Source organism: Manis pentadactyla, chromosome 2 (genome assembly GCF_030020395.1).
Source record: "Manis pentadactyla isolate mManPen7 chromosome 2, mManPen7.hap1, whole genome shotgun sequence".
Taxonomy (NCBI): Eukaryota; Metazoa; Chordata; class Mammalia; order Pholidota; family Manidae; genus Manis; species Manis pentadactyla.
Window position 1 is genome coordinate 150332988 of NC_080020.1, and position 21210 is coordinate 150354197.

The following is a 21210-nucleotide window of genomic DNA, read 5'->3' on the forward strand; positions in this document are numbered from 1 at the left end:
AAAGTATATAGCAATCCAAGCATATTTAAAAAAGGAAGAGCAATCCCAAATGAATGGTCTAATGTCACAATTATCGAAATTGGAAAAAGAAGAACAGATGAGGCCTAAGGTCAGCAGAAGGAGGGACATAATAAAGATCAGAGAAGAAATAAATAAAATTGAGAAGAATAAAACAATAGCAAAAATCAATGAAACCAAGAGCTGGTTCTTCGAGAAAATAAACAAAATAGATAAGCCTCTAGCCAGACTTATTAAGAAGAAAAGAGAGTCAACACAAATCAACAGTATCAGAAACGAGAAAGGAAAAATCACGACGGACCCCACGGAAATGCAAAGAATTATTGGAGAATACTATGAAAACCTATATGCTAACAAGCTGGGAAACCTAGGAGAAATGGACAACTTCCTAGAAAAATATAACCTTCCAAGATTGACCCAGGAAGAAACAGAAAATCTAAACAGACCAATTACCAGCAACGAAATTGAAGCGGTAATCAAAACACTACCAAAGAACAAAACCCCCGGGCCAGATGGATTTACCTCGGAATTTTATCAGACATACAGGGAAGACATAATACCCATTCTCCTTAAAGTTTTCCAAAAAATAGAGGAGGAGGGGATACTCCCAAACTCATTCTATGAAGCTAACATCACCCTAATACCAAAACCAGGCAAAGACCCCACCAAAAAAGAAAACTACAGACCAATATCCCTGATGAACGTAGATGCAAAAATACTCAACAAAATATTAGCAAACCGAATTCAAAAATACATCAAAAGGATCATACACCATGACCAAGTGGGATTCATTCCAGGGATGCAAGGATGGTACAACATTCGAAAGTCCATCAACATCATCCACCACATCAACAAAAAGAAAGACAAAAACCACATGATCATCTCCATAGATGCTGAAAAAGCATTTGACAAAGTTCAACATCCATTCATGTTAAAAACTCTCAGCAAAATGGGAATAGAGGGCAAGTACCTCAACATAATAAAGGCCATCTATGATAAACCCACAGCCAACATTATATTGAACAGCGAGAAGCTGAAAGCATTTCCTCTGAGATCGGGAACTAGACAGGGATGCCCACTCTCTCCACTGTTATTTAACATAGTACTGGAGGTCCTAGCCACGGCAATCAGACAAAATAAAGAAATACAAGGAATCCAGATTGGTAAAGAAGAAGTTAAACTGTCACTATTTGCAGATGACATGATACTGTACATAAAAAACCCTAAAGACTCCACCCCAAAACTACTAGAACTGATATCGGAATACAGCAAAGTTGCAGGATACAAAATCAACACACAGAAATCTGTGGCTTTCCTATATACTAACAATGAACCAACAGAGAGAGAAATCAGGAAAACAACTCCATTCACAATTGCATCAAAAAAAATAAAATACCTAGGAATAAACCTAACCAAAGAAGTGAAAGACTTATACTCTGAAAACTACAAGTCACTCTTAAGAGAAATTAAAGGGGACACTAACAGATGGAAACTCATCCCATGCTTGTGGCTAGGAAGAATTAATATCGTCAAAATGGCCATCCTGCCCAAAGCAATATACAGATTTGATGCAATCCCTATGAAACTACCAGCAACATTCTTCAATGAACTGGAACAAATAATTCAAAAATTCATATGGAAACACCAAAGACCCCGAATAGCCAAAGCAATCCTGAGAAAGAAGAATAAAGTAGGGGGGATCTCACTCCCCAACTTCAAGCTCTACTATAAAGCCATAGTAATCAAGACAATTTGGTACTGGCACAAGAGCAGAGCCACAGACCAATGGAACAGACTAGAGAATCCAGACATTAACCCAGACATATATGGTCAATTAATATTTGATAAAGGAGCCATGGACATACAATGGCGAAATGACAGTCTCTTCAACAGGTGGTGCTGGCAAAACTGGACAGCTACATGTAGGAGAATGAAACTGGACCATTGTCTAACCCCATATACAAAAGTAAACTCAAAATGGATCAAAGACCTGAATGTAAGCCATGAAACCATTAAACTCTTGGAAGAAAACATAGGCGAAAACCTCTTAGACATAAACATGAGTGACCTCTTCTTGAACATATCTCCCCGGGCAAGGAAAACAACAGCAAAAATGAGTAAGTGGGACTATATTAAGCTGAAAAGCTTCTGTACAGCAAAAGACACCATCAATAGAACAAGAAGGATCCCTACAGTATGGGAGAATATATTTGAAAATGACACATCCGATAAAGGCTTGACGTCCAGAATATATAAGGAGCTCTCACGCCTCAACAAACAAAAAACAAATAACCCAATTAAAAAATGGGCAGAGGAACTGAACAGACAGTTCTCCAAAAAAGAAATACAGATGGCCAACAGACACATGAAAAGATGCTCCACATCGCTAATTATCAGAGAAATGCAAATTAAAACTACAATGAGGTATCACCTCACACCAGTAAGGATGGCTGCCATCCAAAAGACAAACAACAACAAATGTTGGCGAGGCTGTGGAGAAAGGGGAACCCTCCTACACTGCTGGTGGGAATGTAAGTTAGTTCAACCATTGTGGAAAGCAGTATGGAGGTACATCAAAATGCTCAAAACAGACTTACCATTTGACCCAGGAATTGCACTCCTAGGAATTTACCCTAAGAATGCAGCAATCAAGTTTGAGAAAGACAGATGCACCCCTATGTTTATTGCAGCACTATTTACAATAGCCAAGAATTGGAAGCAACCTAAATGTCCATCAATAGATGAATGGATAAAGAAGATGTGGTACATATACACAATGGAATACTACTCAGCTATAAGAAAAGGGCAAATCCAATCATTTGCAGCAACATGGATGGAGCTGGAGGGTATTATGCTCAGTGAAACAAGCCAAGCGGAGAAAGAGAAATACCAAATGATTTCACTTATCTGTGGAATATAAGAACAAAGGAAAAACTGAAGGAACAAAACAGCAGCAGAATCACAGAACTCAAGAATGGACTAACAGGTACCAAAGGGAAAGGGACTGGGGAGGATGGGTGGGTAGGGAGGGATAAGGGGGGGAGAAGTAGGGGGGTATTAAGATTAACATGCATGGGGGGGTAGGAGAAAAGGGAGGGCTGTACAACACAGAGAAGGCAAGTAGTGATTCTACAACATTTTGCTATGCTGATGGACAGTGACTGTAAAGGGGTTTATAGGGGAGACCTGGTATAGGGGAGAGCCTAGTAAACATAATATTCGTCATGTAAGTGTAGATTAGTGATAGCAAAAAAAAAAAAAAAAAAAAAAAAAGGGCAGTTCCTGTGTGGTAACCTCCAACGAGTTCTACACAAGGGTATAAAGGGCATATAAAAGTGTAGGCAAAGGGTCTGTTTGTGTTTATACAGAGGATCAAAGCCTAATTGGGCTACCCCGAAAATGAACTAAGATATGATATGAAAAAGAACTTCCAAAATCTGCACCCTCTGGAAGACTCATGCCAGAAGATGATCATCAAAAAACCCCAACAAAGATCCACGCACTGCTACAGCTGTAGATGCACTCATCCCACCAGTTCCTGGACCTGCCATGGGAATGAGGAAGGAGATATCTAAGCTGGCCTGTGCATACAGTAAAACAACAAAATTGGACTGGATCTATACTGTTGGAACTCAACCAAGAATTTGGAGAAGTGCAAATTGTAGCGCTCCAAACTCTTACAACTACAGACTATTTACTGTTAAAAGAACATATGGCATGTGAACAGTCCCCAGGAATGGGTTGTTTTAATTTGTCTGATTTCTCTCAGACTGTTCAAGTTCAGTTGGACAATATCCACCATGTCATAGATAAGTTTTCACAAATGCCTAAGGTGCCTAACTGGTTTTCTTGGTTTCACTGCAGATGGCTGGTAATTACAGATATGCTTTGGTTATGTAACTATACTCCTATTATGTTAATGTGTGTGTGCAATTTAAGTAGTAGCTTAAAACCTATACATGCTGAAGTTACTCTACAAGAAGATATATCAAAGAAATAATCAATCTTCCCATTTTTTCTTCCGCCTGCTACTTCTATAGCTTTTCTTCTTCCTTCCTAATTACAACCCTTAAATAGAATTCGTGCCTCATATCAAATTTACCGAGTATCATAATTCTTCCAAGTGGTAAAGATACCTCAAGACAAATGCTGGGCATAGAAGCCACAGGGCATAAATATGCAAAGAAGTAAAAAGCTAACTTTTTCAAACAATAAGGCTTCTCTCTCACTTACCAACTTCACATTTCCCTGTATGGCCCCGGAAGATGACTGGTTAGCCAGAGACGGGTAAGATTCCTCAAGGGAGGAACAACCTAAGACAGGCACAGTCGCAGGGGGGCCATCAGGTGAGAAATTGGGGATCAACAGAGGTGAGGCTTAGAACCTCACCCCCCCGTTCTGAGAGAAATCTTCTGCATACGTGGATGTTTTATTGCCCTGGTCTAGCTTGGATTAACACATAGTCTACAGGCACACACCTGATCATCTACATGTGCTCTCTTACAACACTAAACTATGTTTTCTACCTTTATCTTGTATCTACCTACCACTTCAGCATCTTATTAAAAATAATAATAATAAAGAGAGAAATGTGGTATCCACATATAAATCAAGTATAAAAACCAAATGAATATTCATATTTGAACTGACTGTTTAGAGTTCATAATGCATGAGCAAAACCGAAAGTTTCTGTGATGACTGCCCTTGTGCTGTTCACCATGTAACTTATTCATTATGTAAGAATTTGTTCTACATGTAAAAACTTGTTTGTTATGCCTCAGAAGATTGGAGACTGACAAAAACTAGGCTTGGGGTGGAATAATGATTGTGCATTGAGCATTGACTCCCCTATACAGAATTTTATTGTCATTAACAACCATTTGATCAATAAATATGAGAGATGCCCTCACAAAAAAAAAAAAAAGGACAGACTTCCAATGGTAAAATAAATTAGTAACCGGGATGTAAGGTATAGCATAAGGAATATAGTCAAGATATTGTAACAGCCTGGTAGGGTGATAGCTGGAACCTAGAATTATGTATATAAATGTTCTACCACTGTGTTGTACACTTGAAACTCATGTAATGTAATAGTGTGTGTCAACTACCCTTCAATAAAAAATAATTATTAAAATTAAAAAATAAAAAAATAAAAAAATAAAAAAAAAAAGATAACCAAATGTAATGTCTAAACCTTGATTGGGCTATGATTTGAAATAATGGTTATAAAAACATTTCTGGCACAACTGAGGACATTTTCATGTAGACTGAACATTAGGTGAAATTCTGGAATCATTAATTAATTATCCTAGGTAGTACTATGGTTATATAAAGACTGTTCTAAAGACGCATGCTGAGTATTCACAAGTGAAGAGGAGTCATGGTGGTGCCACAAAGACACACATATGACACACACACCACAAAACATCAGACTGTTGAATCTAAGCTAAGGGGAGAGAGTGTTCATTCTTTCACCAGTTCTATAATTATGAACATTTTCATAATAAAAGTTTGGGGGAAATTATTAAAATGAAAGACAAAATTTAGTCTTCAGAGACAAATCTTACTCAGAGTTCATGGACTCCAGTTTGAGAATTACTGACCTAGCTAATTCACCTTTTTATCTTCCAGAGTGTCAACTCAAGATAATGGAATACTCCCAAAAGGCAAGAAACTGATCAGTCCCTTATGCATGACAGCAATAATACAAGTTTGACATTACTATACAAGGACTGAAATGAAGAGGCTATCAAGAATTCAAACAACCAATTCAAGTGTCCCTCAAAACTCATCAATGTCTGTCTCTGTCTTTCTCACTCACACCACACACACACACAAATATGGGTGCATGGCAACCTAGGGAAATCTAAATTAGCTCTGTGGACTAGATGAGTGCCACTTTCCAGTGGCCCACCTGGTTCTATGCCATGTTGGTGCAAAGTATAATGGTACGGCCTCATATGCTATAAAAGCCAGCAGTGGAGTCCAGGTCAAATCCTCAGCATGTAAAAGCAATCATTTGCTGTGCTTTGTTCTGTGCATGACTTCAGTCATACTGAGACAGGGACCGTGGGTGTAGCCAGAGTAGGGTGAGGGTCTCCGGAAAAAAGTAAGGCAGGATATTTGCAGTCAGAGCAATGTAACTACATGCAAGAAAACTCCCTACTAAAACTCTGTGTTAAACATTCAGTGCTAGAGTCATTCTTCAGTGAGATCAGTTGGTGAACCCCAGATAAAGAAGAGTAGCACGTTTATTTTATGCTAATCACTTATAATCATGTGTAAGCTTCACTTTAACATGCTAAAAGGCCCAGGCCTATGTGCTGTCTTTCCTCCTTCAGATCTGATGAAGTGATTTTGCAAACTGGGCAAACTAATTTAGCATGCAAGCCCAGCCATTAACACAGTAAAAGGCAAGAAGGGTTCCACCTTAAAGATAAGATTGCACTTAACTTACTCTTTAGCAAACAATGCCTCAGCCCACCTTGGGGGCTGAGCAGGTGGCCTTGTTTCATACGCTCCCAGACCAAGATGCTGGTATCTCAGGGAGGAATGAACAGAGCAGGAGGTTCCTTGTATCAAGCTAATTGTAAATATACTAGGACCACTTAGTAAGTACACACCCCTAAGCTTTTTTCATGTTCTCGAAAAATCCTCATCTGCCCACAAACCCCCTAGACAACGCACCACCCCGGACTCTCTTGTCCCCTCCTGGCGTGAGCCGGGAGCTCTGTCCTTTCACTTTATCTCTAAATAAAAGCCTGTATTGTACCTTGCTCTCCTACCTTGAGTATTTGTGAAGCTCATTCTTCAGCTTCGTGAACAAGAACCCTGGCATCAATACTGTACTACAGATATTTAAGACATTACTGCTAGCAAGAACTGGGTGCAGGGTACATGGGATCTCCCTAAACACTTTTCTGCCAATTATTGTGAATCTGTAATTATTTCAAAAATAAAACATATTATAGATCTCATGTCCTGGTCATGTCCAGTTTGAACATATCTTAACCTGCTCCTTAAACCCTTCCCACAACCAGTAAGATAAACAACAAACTTTCTTTAAAAAGACCCCTTCAAGATTCTAAAGACAGTCAAATCTTAAAATTGCTACAGTACAAGAAGAAATATAACAAGATCTGTATGTCTCTTCCGAATAAATGCCTCTATTCCAGACCCCTTAGTCTCCTACACAGACCCCGTCTGTCACTTCACTCCAGGGTGAAATGTGAATTCAGCTGGCTTTGTTTTCCAGGGTCACATAATCAAGTAAAGCAGGTGAAGAGGAGTCAGTGCAGCCAGTCTAGAATACATTCATTCAGGACTGTGAACAGCTGACAGCTGGGGAGAAGAGCAGCCAGGCATTTACCTTCCCACACCTGCTGCTCTTCTGGCCTTCTGAGCCTGGGGTATAACTCATAGCCTGGTAATTGTCCCTCAATTTCTCCTAACGAAGAGGCTCAAGAGGCAGGCAGGTCGGTCTGTGTGATTTTTCCCAGAAATAAAAACACTCACACCTTTCTGCTCTCAGACAAAACTGAGCAAGTCAGAAACCATGCAGAATTCTACTCTCATCAACAGAACTGCTCTGACAGCCTCTTCTGCTGGAGCTGAAGCCAGAAACACCAGCTCCAAGTTCTCCCTCACTCCAGCCTGCTCCCTCATGACCCCAAGTCCCACCCAGGCCGATGCCTTCAATTTTACAAGAGTGAGAGGCCCTTGGTACGGGGGCAGACAAAGGCATGTCTTCCAGGGTGCCAGCTGCACTACATCCTCTATGCATAATCAATACTTGCTCTGAGTACTCTGCACAGAGGTCACTCTGTATAGAGGTCACTGGATCAAACCAGCATAGAAGAAACATTGAAGGCCAATATGGTAAATGGTTGATTTGGTTTGTATTTGTTCTAAAGACTCACCATCTGGTTTTCATTATAACTGAACACATGGGTTTTGCATCATTATTTTTAAAGGAGACCTGGAAAATGAGATTTTCCAACATGGCCTGATTTTTCAGGCAAGGAAATACCTTTTGTATAAACTGAACAAAAGGAGAATATAAAAGCATCTATTACACACAGGTATGTATTTTACAGCTAAGCTCACAAAGATGATAAAAAGGAAACACTGCGAAGTACTAACAATGGTTATTTTAAGGGGTGGAAATGTAAGGATTTAGCTTTTTAAAATAGTTTTCTATATTTTACAGTTTTCTTGGTTAACAGCGATCATGTGTTGAATACTTTACTCAGAGCCAGGCTCAGCTGAAGAGGACCTCTGCAGAGAAGACAAACCTCACAGATTCCACCTGAGATGTGAAAGGGGGCATAGGCTGGCTGGCCACAACAGCTGTGTAAGCCAGGGGTGCACTGGCTGAAGGGAGAAAGAAGCTCCACTCTCGGGACTTCCAAAGGCTTCATTAAATTCCAAAAGACTGCATCTAACACAGCGCCCCCAAGTCTGCTAGTGACCAAGTCAGGCAGCGTGGTAATACATGTCCAGGAAGGCAGGCTTCCGCCACAGCACTTTCCAATTCCCAGCACCGCACCAGCAACTGGCAGGGTGTGAATGAGGCTTGGAGGGAAGGTGTTGCTGAATAACTCAACAACTGTATTTAAATTACAGTAAGTTAGAAGGTATTGCTTCTTCACCACTCCTTAGAATAATCTTAAAAATAGTATTTGACTGGAAAGCATCCAATTTCTCACTGAATTGTACACGAAGATAGGATGACTCTAATGCAACAGAATACTCTGTATCACAGTATGTCACAGATATCTTTTGGACATCCAAGCCAAGCAATGGTGCTTTTTCATTATCAAGTCCCCATTATCCCCTGTGACAGAGAAAAGAGAGCAGTCAGCTCATAAAGTATCATATCTTCCAATATTTGTATAAAGCATTATCAGTTGTCCTGTGATCCAGAGACAAAAATGTTTTCTAATTCCAAAAAATGTGCACACTGCTGATAAAAAGCATGCTATTAGAGCCCAAGAGGAGAACAAGGCAGAGGAGATCTCTCTTGATTACATCATCACTGTTAACCAGTAGGTCCCTCAACAGACACAGATTTGGGGAGATTATATGACTTGATTTAAAGATACCCAAAATCCCCACGGCTACTGATTAACTCTAGAATCAGTGATATGTGGTGGTAAATCTTATTCATAATTAGTCAATTTAGAAGCAATCATGAAAGCACAAAGTAAAATTGCAGATAAAAGTAACTTAAGATATTCATTATAATCGACTTTTAAAAATTCAATATGGACTCACTCACGTTATGTACATGCACACACACAGGCACATACAAACTTAGTTTTTGTCTGAGTTAATCTCTCCTCTTTCCCATCCAAAACTACACAGTAAATCCTCATGTGACCATTTCAAGAACTATTTTCTGCTACTAAATTTTGCCAACAATCTGCTCAGTATTCTAGCAGATGTTTCTGTTTTCAAACCTCTGGGAACTTGGCTAAATCTGTTTTCTTTCCCCATGTTAAAAATAAAAGAAATGACCCAAATGTGGCCTAATACCCTAGAGAAGCTTTTCCCTACCCACACCCCTCAGTCTCCCTATTCATGTGACTCCACGATCCTTTCTAGAATCTTCTCTTCCATTAGAGATGTTTCCAATTATGATCTATTATGTTGCCAAGGATGACATCACTCAGATGTGGTTTGGGTTTTTCTGTGTTTTTTTTTTTTAAGAAAATGCTACTGATTCTTAGTTACTTAGGGTCCATCTGCAACAATTAAAGCCAACTAGTCTGCTAGATCTTCTGAACCCAAGTCACAGGAAGGCAAGTTGTTCAAGATTAATTCTCCAAACAGAATACTCTCATGTTGGATGGAGAGAAGGGGGGATCCTTTTCTTTATCTAACAATTTCTTTAAAAACATTTCTGACACAAAGTTACCTCGGTGACATCCATAACTTTGATGGCTGCCAGCTGACCTGTTTTAACATGTCGACCCTGAAAAACAGAGAAAAGAAATATAATTGGCACCACTGTTTTGCACAGTCATTGTAACAGCTGAAATTTCAACAAATCTTCTCTTCAGTACTTTTTCCCAAAAGTGATGATGAAATAGTCCCCTGCTCTCCAATGAAACAATACAGTTTGTAATACCAGTGAACTACACTTAATAAACAAAACTAGAAGAACAAATGAAATTTGATAAAGTGTCAATTCCCTCTTTCCTTACTGGGCTTCATTTATGTATCATTACTCTCAATCCAATTAACTTAAATGTTTTCTTCTATATGTCAAGGACACCATTCTTTCTTTTTTAACATTCTACATGAATGAAGTGACAAAAAAACTACCAAAAAAATCTCTAGATATTATCAAAAAAATGGACAGTAGTCATTTTTCCCATGTACTTCCAATACCCATTACTTAATTTTACAAGTTATACTAAGAGTCTTCTTGAAACTTTATTGCAGTCCCAGTGTAGGAAAGCTTAAGAATATTTATCCAGAATAAAGAGAATGTAGAAAGAGATTAGGGTGACACAAAAGAGTTTTCTTACAGCTGTATTACAATTCCAGACCTATGACCTAAAATCTTTCATCCACTTATATCAGCAGGTGTTCTCAAACAAATGTGACATCATTCTCCTCTCACCCAGATGAGGTGCACTGTGTTTATTACTGTCAGTCTTGTTCCTCTCCACTGACTATGCAATGCTCTGCTGATAATCACTCAGGCGAGTAACAGAGCTACCCACGTATCCTGAGCATGATCTGTGCTGTGGAAAACGGTCCTTCTGCAACCAATGTAAAACAGAAAGGACATCCCGCTATTTTCCGAGAGTCTGTGTATTCTGTGGTCTCGTGAGTTATTAACTTTAAAACTTGAAACCTGAGGAAAGCTCTCTGTTTATTCTGGAAAGCTTACATAGGAACTGAGGTTACAACTTAAGACAACTACATGAAAAAGCATTGTATTACAATTATATCACAATTATATCTCAATTATACATGGTCATGGAGGAATGGAGTCCAGCAGTTCATGGGCAGAAACCATACAACTTAACATACACAGGAGACCAGGACAAACTGAATCCACAGGCCAAGACCCTCACCCAACTCTCCCCTACCTGCAGGCACCACCTCCCTCTGCCGTCCCCAGCATGAGCTACCTTCCCCATCTTCAAACATGCTGCCATGTGATGCAGGAACCATCTCCAACTCTAAGGCTCTGCCTCTGAGGCAGGCAGGGCTGTCCCACACTGGTTCATGTACCAAGGAACTCTGGCTTCCTCCCCTTGCAGCCTTGCCCCGGCTGCCATTCCGTAAGTGCGCCTCCGCAGACCCCAATGCCACCTCAGCACCCCATTGTCACACAGTCTTTAACATCACTGCATAGCCCTGTAGAATGTCTGGCACTCTTTCTGCATTCACAGGAGGGTGGCCCCCAATCCTGGATGAAATGTTATCCTGTCTGTATGTTACCATAAAGCATACAATGATCTAAGAAACCATTTGACAACTATATATGCTCCATCTCAGAGATGCACAGGGTGAATATAACTGTCAGAAAAGTCATAATTCAGAACATTGTCTGGGTTTACATATTCCTGATTTTCACTGCCATTTTTTACTACCTCTCCATCCAAGAGTCGGTACCTTTCAACACTGTCCCCTCAGAATCACTCATTTAAGTTTCCAGGTATGTGTGTTAAAGACTTTTTTTTTTTGCTTTGTGTCCCCACAGCCCTGTGCTAAGCACTCACACGTGGGAAACAGAGCTGTCCTTCCCGGCCTGGGTGTGGCAGGATCCTGCTGCTATGGGACCACAATACAGAGCACAGGCTCCAGATTCAAGATGGCATCCACACCTGGTCTCCTCTTGTGACCGAGGCCCGGGCATGGAACGGTGCCTCAGCCTCCTGCTGTAAGAGGGGCAGGATAGGTGCCCAGTTCGTATGTTTATTAAGAAGGACATCAGAGGGGCAAAGGACAGTGCATGACATCTGGCCAAGGGCAGCCTTGACAGTAAGATTCCATTGGCCATTGTTTCCTTCGACTGGTAATAGAAAAATAATATATTGGCAAATTATCGAGCAACTCCCATGACTATGACTGGTAACACAATCGTGAAGCCAAATTATGATTTCTTTGAATCCAAGAACAGAGTAGAACTTAAGAGGACAGAGTATTAAGGAATCCTCCATACCTTTCATGTAACAAACACAAAGATCATCTCCTTAGCACCCACCCAGTCAGCCCTCAAACCTGAAAACACACACCTGTTACTTTTCCTGTGGTAGGATTCCTTCCAAATTTCTGAAGCTAATTTCTTGCTGACAGAACCACGCAGGGAGAGAATTGTACCAGGAGTTGCCCCGCTTTCCCTCTTTTCAAGGTTAGCAGTGTTGTGCTGGGAATGTGTTGGTAAGATATGGGGTAGCATTGGTCTTCTGAGTTCCGATATGGTAATACTTAAAATCCATAGGGAACAAGAAAAGCCATAGATCTACGAAAAAACCTCTCGAGATGTTTGTGTACTAGCAGTAACTTCTTTTTTTCCCCCTATGCCTGAACTCAAGGCCACAAGTGTATCCACAAGACTTGGCTTTTATAAACTGCCGAGTCATGAATTCACTCAGTATTTGCTCTATATAAAACATGAGCTTCCGTTACTGAAGGGATATAGAATCAGGACCTAACAACTAACCGGTTACTTTTGTGTCAGAGGACAGACTATGCAAAAGCAGTAGTCTTCATCAACACATACTACACCTTCCAATATTAGGTCCATTTTAAATTTAAATTTAAATCAGAAAATATCTAAGCATTCTGCTTCCCTCCTTTCTAAGAAACAAGACAACGTACTGGGTGGGAGAAATGACTCTAGGATTCAGGCAGCTACCTTTACCTATCATTCCTCTGCTACTGAGACAGGGACCATGGATGTAGTCAGAGTAGGGTGAGGGCCTCCGGAGGGGGCAGGGCAGGATATTTGCAGTCAGAGCAATGTAACTACATGCAAGGAAACCCCCCTGCTAAAACTCTATCTTAAACATTAAGCTCTAGAATCATTCTTCAGTGAGATCAGATAATGTTCCCCAGATAAAGAAGAGTAGCACATGTTTTATTATGCTAATCATTTGTAACCATGTGTAAGATTCACTTTAACATACTAAAATGCCCAGGCCTATGTGCTATCTTTCCTCCTTCAGATCTGACAAGGTGATTTTGCAAACTGGGCAACTTACTTAGCATGCAGACCCAGCTGTAGACGACATGGTAAAAGGCAGGAAGTACTCCATCTTAAAGATAAGATTGCATTTTAACACCCAGGACATTCCAGAGGCAGGATTCTTTAACAAATAGACAATACCTCAGCCCACCTTGGGGGCTGGGCAGACAGCCTTTTTGATGTGCTCCCAGACTGAGGCACCGGTGTCCCAGAGAGAAATCAAGGCAGGAAATTCCTTATGTTAAGTTAATTTTTAATATTCAGAGACCACTTAACAAGTCCACACCCCTACCTCGAAAAATCCTCAACTGCCTATAAAACTCCCTAGACAACGCACCGCTAGGGACTCTCTTGTCCCCTCCTGGCGTAGCCAGGAGCTCTGTCCTTTCACTTTATCTCTAAATAAAAGCCTGTACCTTGCTCTCCTACCTTGACTGTTTGTGAAGCTCATTTTTCAGCTCCGCAAACAAGAACCCCGGCATCACTACCACCTCATGACTGTATTTTCTTGAGACAATTACTTAATTTCCACAAACTTCCTAGCATCACTGTAGGATCCCATGTGTTATGGTACCTTAAGTCCTCTCTAGAATAAGGGAGGCAATAAATAAAGCAGAGAGTACATAAAGCCCGCCATCCCATGTGGTGGGCCCTCAGGTAAGTCTACCTTTCCCCACTCCTACCACAGACCCATGCAGATTTCCTGACCCCTTTCTCCCTGATCCTGCAACCACCTCAAACCTCATCAGTTTAGGTCTACTTCTCATTTTCAAAAGACAGAACCAAAAAGAGGAAGGTAGTAATATGCTAAAGTAATGTATTTCTCTAGTTAGTGAGGAGGAGGAGAAAAAATTTCTCTAAATATGAAACTAACAGAAGTACTCCTATCTATCTGCTGAGATGGCCCATCTTTCTGCAAAGGAAAGCCAGCACAAAATCCTGAGGAGCAAAATTAAAGCCAGAACTGAATGTACTAACATTAATATGCGCATAGGTGTGTGCTAAGGCGCTTACATCAAGAGGGTTTTGAATGGGTAAAATGTGTCTAGGGTTTACTCCACACTACCAAAGAGAGAATATATTAATGAGTCTCCTTGTGGAGAGGGTTACAAGCTTACGTCTGCAAAAGCCAGGTGCCCCCATCCATGTGAGAAGCCCTACCCATGCTCCCTGGGCACCACCTCAGCTTGAGCAACAGACCACTTTCCTTGGCCTGACTCTGGATCTGAGATGCTGTGGCACTAAAATGCCTAGCCTGTGCAGGGAGCAACCTAGAACTTAGTATTAACAGGACCTTTTTTTGCATGGTTATCATCCATTCCCAAAACACCCCAGTAAATGACTTGATCAGTATTAGATATACAAACCTAACATTCACTTATGTACTTGACTCTCTTGGCCTGTTATATGCATTTCTTGCATGCAATGACCAGTCCAGGGTTACAAAATGCCAAAAGACAAGAGATTAAAGCCTCACAGCTTGCTTTATTTACGAGGCACCATGTAAACCTTAATGCTCTTATGAGACAGCTAATGATGAAAAGCCCCCAAATACTATTCACAGCTACCTTCTCAGTAGACCCTGAAAAATGGAGTCAAAGTGGAGTCAAAACTGCCACCTTGCATTTACAAATATGCATTACACTTCAGACACGTTCCAAGAAAAATGGTTTTAAAATGCAGGACACTGTGGCAGCCTGTCTTCCCGCCTCTAATGAAGTCTATCCCTAAGCCACAGGGAGTAGTCCAGTGGTAGAAGGAACAGCATTCAAGGGAATGCTTTTAAATCCCAAGGGGAAAAGATGGCAATGTTCCTATCTTCCTAAAGTTTTTACTCCTCCCACCACCAGCACTAGGTAGCTAACTCATGTTGCATAGTCTTTACCTAGACCCCAGTTACCTCCATTAAAATACATCTGATAGGTCAGTATGCTCACTAAGAGCGAATTCTGGTGGTCTCATTCACAACGAAACTTAGAGGGGGTGCAAATGAATCAAAGAAATGCAAGATATGTCCTTAACTCAGGCCTCTTATCCTAACAAATGGCACTGACGCTGTTCAGCACTCCACTCAATCCTCCAACATTCCCTGGCACATCCTTGTTATTGTATGGCACCACCTCATCCTGGAGCGCACTGCAACCTAAAAGCCCCTTTTCTGTTCATAACTTCTCACCTTTCTCATGGACCACTAAAATTTTGTACTAATTCATCCCAAGAGAGAGCAGATACAATATTAGAAAGAAAATTATATTAAGTTCATGACACTATGTAGGTTAACACAACTGAAGAATAATAACTATTTTCTTCCCTCAACAACCCAGAGTTGTGTACACATATAGCCTGAACACTCCTGCAAGCATGGCCCTGTGACCCCTGGAAAGCATGCAGTCCAGGAGACAGGGCTGTAACACCAGGACACGAGGCACCAGGATGTCCCCACTCCTGGGATATGTAGAACAAAGCACTTTATACGCATTATCATTTACTCTTCATGCAACCCAATGTATGTATCATTGCTCCCATTTTATAGATGGAGAAACTGAGGCTTTGTTTTTGAAAAAGTTAATCTGCTCAAAAATCACACCCAGACTTTTCCCTATACCAGCCAGGCTGTGGACTTTGAAACACCAATGACCACAAATGTCCTATTTAACCAAATTACACAGGAACTGCCAAGTATACTATTTTTACCACATAAGTTTTAAGTGATTATAATCAAACATGGCAACATAGTAACCAGTAATAAAAACTTATTTTCAATCCCTGGCCTTTACTCTCCCCTATGACAAACCAGAAAAAGTCAAAAGAACATCCTGAAGGAATTCTCTAGGGACCCTGAAGTCTGTGTGAGCACATTCAGAGCACCCCATCCAGGGCCTTCTGAAACTGATAATGGGCTTTTGTTTGTTCCCGTTTTATCTTAGCATAAATATTCCTTCAGTAAGTATTGGGGAATAGAATGCTTTCCTTCCTGCTGAGTTTAATCAGAGACAAGAACTCGGTAGATAAACTAACTGAAACTGGCTTTCTATTTGCTTAATAACAAAATCTTTCAATGCAAATCTCAGGAACTGAAGACGCACTACATTTAACCAGTGCCCAGGACATATACTCTTACACTGCCAGGAGTGCAGGAGGAGGATAAAACACTGCACCGGCCTTCTGGGAGCTTATGATGCACAGAAGTGGGAAAAAAAAATCACAAGAAGGGGCACTACATGGTAACAGAGGAACACTGTGCTCTTTAGCAGAGACACTCAGAACAGGGCCGTGTGAAACCAACTGCTCTGTGGCACAAAGTACAGAAGGGTATTATTGTTAAAGGAACATCACCATGGGGGTGGCTAGTGGTGTGGGCCTACCCTGGCCTTCAAGGATTGCCTTGATCTTGAAGATCATGAAAGGACAGGATGTGGATCCCTCGAGATCCAAGCTGTAAACAATCCTTACCAAATTCCAGAAATGGCATGAAGTTTTCAACAGGCCAGGAGAAAAGGGGAACTCAGTGATTCACCCAGGACTAGAGTCTGTGTCACAGAACTGCATCACCTCTGTCCAGACGTGGAAGGACAAAAGGAGCCTGCCATTTGCTGAACGCAGCCAGGCAGACGCCAGTCACTCACGCAGTCTGAATGGGGGCCTTCTGCCCCAATGTGACGGGGTGCCGCTGCAGAAGGGCCACGACCTGACTGCTCCTCATCCCCACCCAACCTGGAAGCTTTCTTCCTTGATCTTGGTGATTTTTAGTGGTGTTTTGGTTTGGAGATGTAATCTTTTGGCTATAAGAGGCTTATTAGAGGTGAGGAGGGGTTATGTTTTTCTATAAAGCAAGTCAAATTCAGTCACAAACACCACTCACTGTTACCCACGATGTGCAGATTCCCGGGTACCCCTGACCCAAATGCATATTCCATACATGGGGTACAAGCAGGAATCCACAACTTTTAAAACCCATCTCTAGGGGTTCTTACACATTCTGAAGTTTGAGGATCACTTCTCCAAGCTTATGTGGAAAAGCCCAAATTCATGTTCTTATATCCTTTTTGGACTTACAGTATTTATTACAATAATATACACACTCATTATCTTAGCTGGGGGTTTGGTGTGTGAAGATAAGATTCACAAGTAAATTTTAAAATACGGCAATTATGATTATAATAAAACATATGTTCTGAAACATTCAGGAGCTCAAACAACGGGCAAGCCTACTTCAACAAAATAGTTAATTTTCAGATGAGCAAGTAAACCCAGAGAGCTAGGAGGACCCCTGATGAATGAGGCTAAACCAAGTCCGGTTGTCAATTCTCTCTCCAGAATGTCTCACTCGTCACTTAGTTGAAAATTCCAACTGGGGAAGGTGGATGAATATGCAGAGTACAGAGGACTTTCGGGGCAGTGAAAATACTCTGTACTATGCTATGATGATGGATCCATGTCATTATACATTATCCAAACCCGAGAAGGCACACCACCAACAAACAGACCCTCATGCAAACTATGGACTTGGAACGATCACGATGCGTCAACGGAGATTCATTAATTGTAACAATTGTCCTACTCTGGGTGGGGGGACATCAATAATGAGAGACGCTGTGCATATGTGGGTATAGAGGAAATCTCTGTACCTTCCTTTCAATTTTGCTGTGAACCCAAAACTACTCTAAAGAAATCAAGTCTTTAAATTTTTTTTTAATTCCAATGCACTCCCTCCTATATTTCCTTATTTTTAAGTGCAAATATGAACATATATGACCACGCGGTGAACCACGTGAGCTTAGCACCAGGCAACTCACTGACCATTCTTTTTAACCCTAAGGTTCTACATCTATCCACGCCAAAGGCAAAGACCAGTTTAACTGGTTCTGCACTGTAAACCCAAAAACCACAGGCCCCACTTTCAGGTAGCATCTGTGAAAAACCCAAAATTCCACGAAAGGGAGAGAAGATACTACCCAGACAGCACTCCATTAGCCACCCAAGATAAAGAATCACATAATTCACTTGGGAGATGGCTCAGCGAACTTCAGGAAACATCTCCATCTTCTAACACCTCCTTACGACAGAGCAATAATGAAGCCAACTTTTCTCCTCACATTCCTCCACAGCCCACAGCAAGTGTAAGGACAGCAGGCTCATTTTGGCACTATTACCCCTGTTTAACCACTACTTCTTATTATAATCAGCACCTGCTCCCTTCCTCCTCCTCCTCCCTTCCATCATCAGGGCTGAGGACGAGCAGGAAGGAGAAAACACGGTGATATATATGTAAGTGTTATGAAATCAGTCACAACTTGCAATTTAATAAGAAGACGGTGCTTCTAGTCCCTAAAGAGTTTAAAATTAAAGACTGCAATATAGAATTGTGCCTTTCTTAGCTATCTTATCTGGAACAACACTCCCTTTAAGGAAAATTACACCTCAATAGCAGAGACTGTGTAGGTTTAACTTACTAAGAACGAAATAGTCAATATAAACAACATGGTAAGACCTCAACTACGTGGTGCTGTTCCCCCACCCCCAACAAATGAGTCATTTTAAATAGCTGAGTTAGCAAACAGCAAAAAGTCAAATCGTTTATGCACTCATCTTTTTTCTTTAAGAAACCAATCTGGATGGAATTTTGAGCACACTGAAGCCCTTTTCTTAATGGTTCAGGGAAATCATTATGAACATCAATTACTCTCCTGTCCTTGCAATTAAGTGGCAACCTCAGGGAACACTACATCAGGCAGTAATATTCTGGCTCCTTCAAAGAAAGGGCCCAGTCATCTGGGCTCTGCAACCTTATTCGGACATTTCAGCTGTGTTCTAGAACAGATGGAAGGTAGAGAGATCAACCAGACAGACAGCAAGCTAAGTTCCAGTTAGGTGAGTTATCACTAGCAAAAATCACCTTTATGTTAAGAAGTGGAGACAATTGGGATGAATACATAAAATGTAAGAGCACAAGGGAAGAAGTACTGCAACGAGAGTTTATGAGTAATTCACTTAAAGGCAGGGAGGGAAGATTTGGCTGGGCAGTGTGAGTCAGGTGGAAAGAAAAGGTAGCTGCTTTTTGAACACACCTGGTGAAGCTGCATCAAAAGGAGAGTTTGCAAGGGGCGGGGCCATGGGTGCTGGCAGCCCTGTGGTGTGGGACGTGTGAGCCAGGGTCCGGACTCCAGTATCAAGTGTGAAGAATTGTGTTTAAGAGGGAGACAGGCAAATTTAAAAAAACACTATAGTAAAGGATCCAAAAAAATACAAAGAAGGCCCAAAAAATGAGCATATCTATTCTTAACATTAATAGCAAAAGAAAAGGCACTGGCAAGTCTTCCTCTCAAAGCATCTAGAACAAGGGAGATTTCAGATTCTGCAAGCAAGCCATCACTAACATTTAAAATGCATTTGCAACTGCCTTTTCCTCTACTCACTTGACAAACCCAACTGACTTCAGATTTAGCCATTTTAGTTTAAAATAACAACATTTAATAGCACCAAAAACTCCCAATCCTTTACTATTGGCAGACAGACATATAAACTTACTTTTCTAGCTTAGTCACTATGAGATATGGCTTAATACATCCAACCGCTAAGTAATTAGTCAATGCAGTAATGCTAGACCTGAAATCCGATCATATGACTGTTAAGGTACATTAAAATATTATACTCCTCAAGGTAATTTAATTCAGCATTGGATAAAGGAAAACTGACCAATGGAAATACACACACACAACCCATAAAACACACATTTCCTAAACACACATTCCCTACTTAAGAGTTCTCACAGCAAGAGCTGCAGATAAAACACCTATTTTCATATTTGTTGACTGTCTGAAAAGCTACTAAAAATAGTTGAGTTCACTTTTCTTTCTTTCTCTACTTTGGTGTATTATCAGTATTTTATGCTTAAAATTTATAATCATATTTTTAAGGAGAAAATAAACTATTATTTTAATTAATACTTTTATTTCACATATTAAAATATGTAAATACCACAGAATGCTGCCCAAATGTGGCACTGGAGGCAGGAGCTCTGAACTGGAAACCCACCTCCACCACACACCAGAAGGTGACCTCAGGACAGTTTCTTAACCTTTCTGGACATCATTTTCTTCATCCATAAAATGGTGATAATAACAACTCTCTCCAAAAGGTCCCATGAACTGAAAAATAAACACTGAGGTGGCGAGCCTAGTCCTAGAAGAGGGCGCTGTGTTTGCAGTGGTGGGAATGCAGCCGTGGTACCAGTGGAAATGGATCTGCGCTCAGCCTGACATCACAGTATCTGAGGGATGGGCTTTCACAGCAGGGCAAGTCCTCTAAGGTCGCCTGCCAGAGTTCAAAGCTACCATGCGTTGCACTAGATGTTTCCCCTCCAGGTGAGATCTCTCAGAGGGGTTGGGGGAGAAAACATAAACCTAGTTATACAAACTCTAGCACAAAATATTAAATGTCTATCCATTCAGATTTCAAACATACAAAAAGAATTTTTCTCTTGAAACCCCACACAAATAGCGCCTATAACTACCATTAGATATTGATTAATTTTCTTATTCACTGAAAACCAAGTCATAGGCCACGCTTCATTATTTTAATTATTGCAACATTAGTGATCCACGTTTATCTTTAATATAATTCTCAATCTCAGCTCCTCTCTTTGGTCTTCCCCTTGGTAAAGTGTAAAATGGCCACAGGTCCCTGCACCAAAGAGTCCTGTCTTTTTTATATACAGTTTTGAGTTTTGACAGTGAATTTTAATAAAAAGCTTGTCCATTATAATAGGCAACCATTTACCAGAAAAAATGATGAAACACAGAATTCTGTGGGTTCCCTTCTTCCTCCACCCATCATGAATCCCCTCCCCCACCAAGAAGTTTTCCTACATTTCTCTGTTGCGGCATCAGAGTATTCTCAATGCTCAGGAACTATACCCATGGCACAATTCCAACACTGAAATATCACCAGGGCACTCAAAAGAACTATTCTCATTTGCTTAC

At 40.8% G+C, this 21210-nt stretch overlaps 1 protein-coding gene across 50 annotated transcripts in view; it reads right to left on the reverse strand.

The window, feature by feature from the left end:
* Positions 1-21210, reverse strand: part of MAP4K4 (mitogen-activated protein kinase kinase kinase kinase 4) — a 197964-nt gene that overhangs the window by 99574 nt on the left and 77180 nt on the right. For 49 of the 50 annotated variants that reach the window (XM_057496893.1, XM_057496902.1, XM_036907333.2 and 46 more), the window contains exon 3: positions 9938-9994. The exons of the other annotated variant lie outside the window; for it this stretch is intronic. In XM_057496893.1, the coding sequence (XP_057352876.1) occupies positions 9938-9994 (57 nt within the window). The remainder of the gene's footprint in view (positions 1-9937; positions 9995-21210) is intronic. 50 annotated transcript variants of the gene reach the window in all.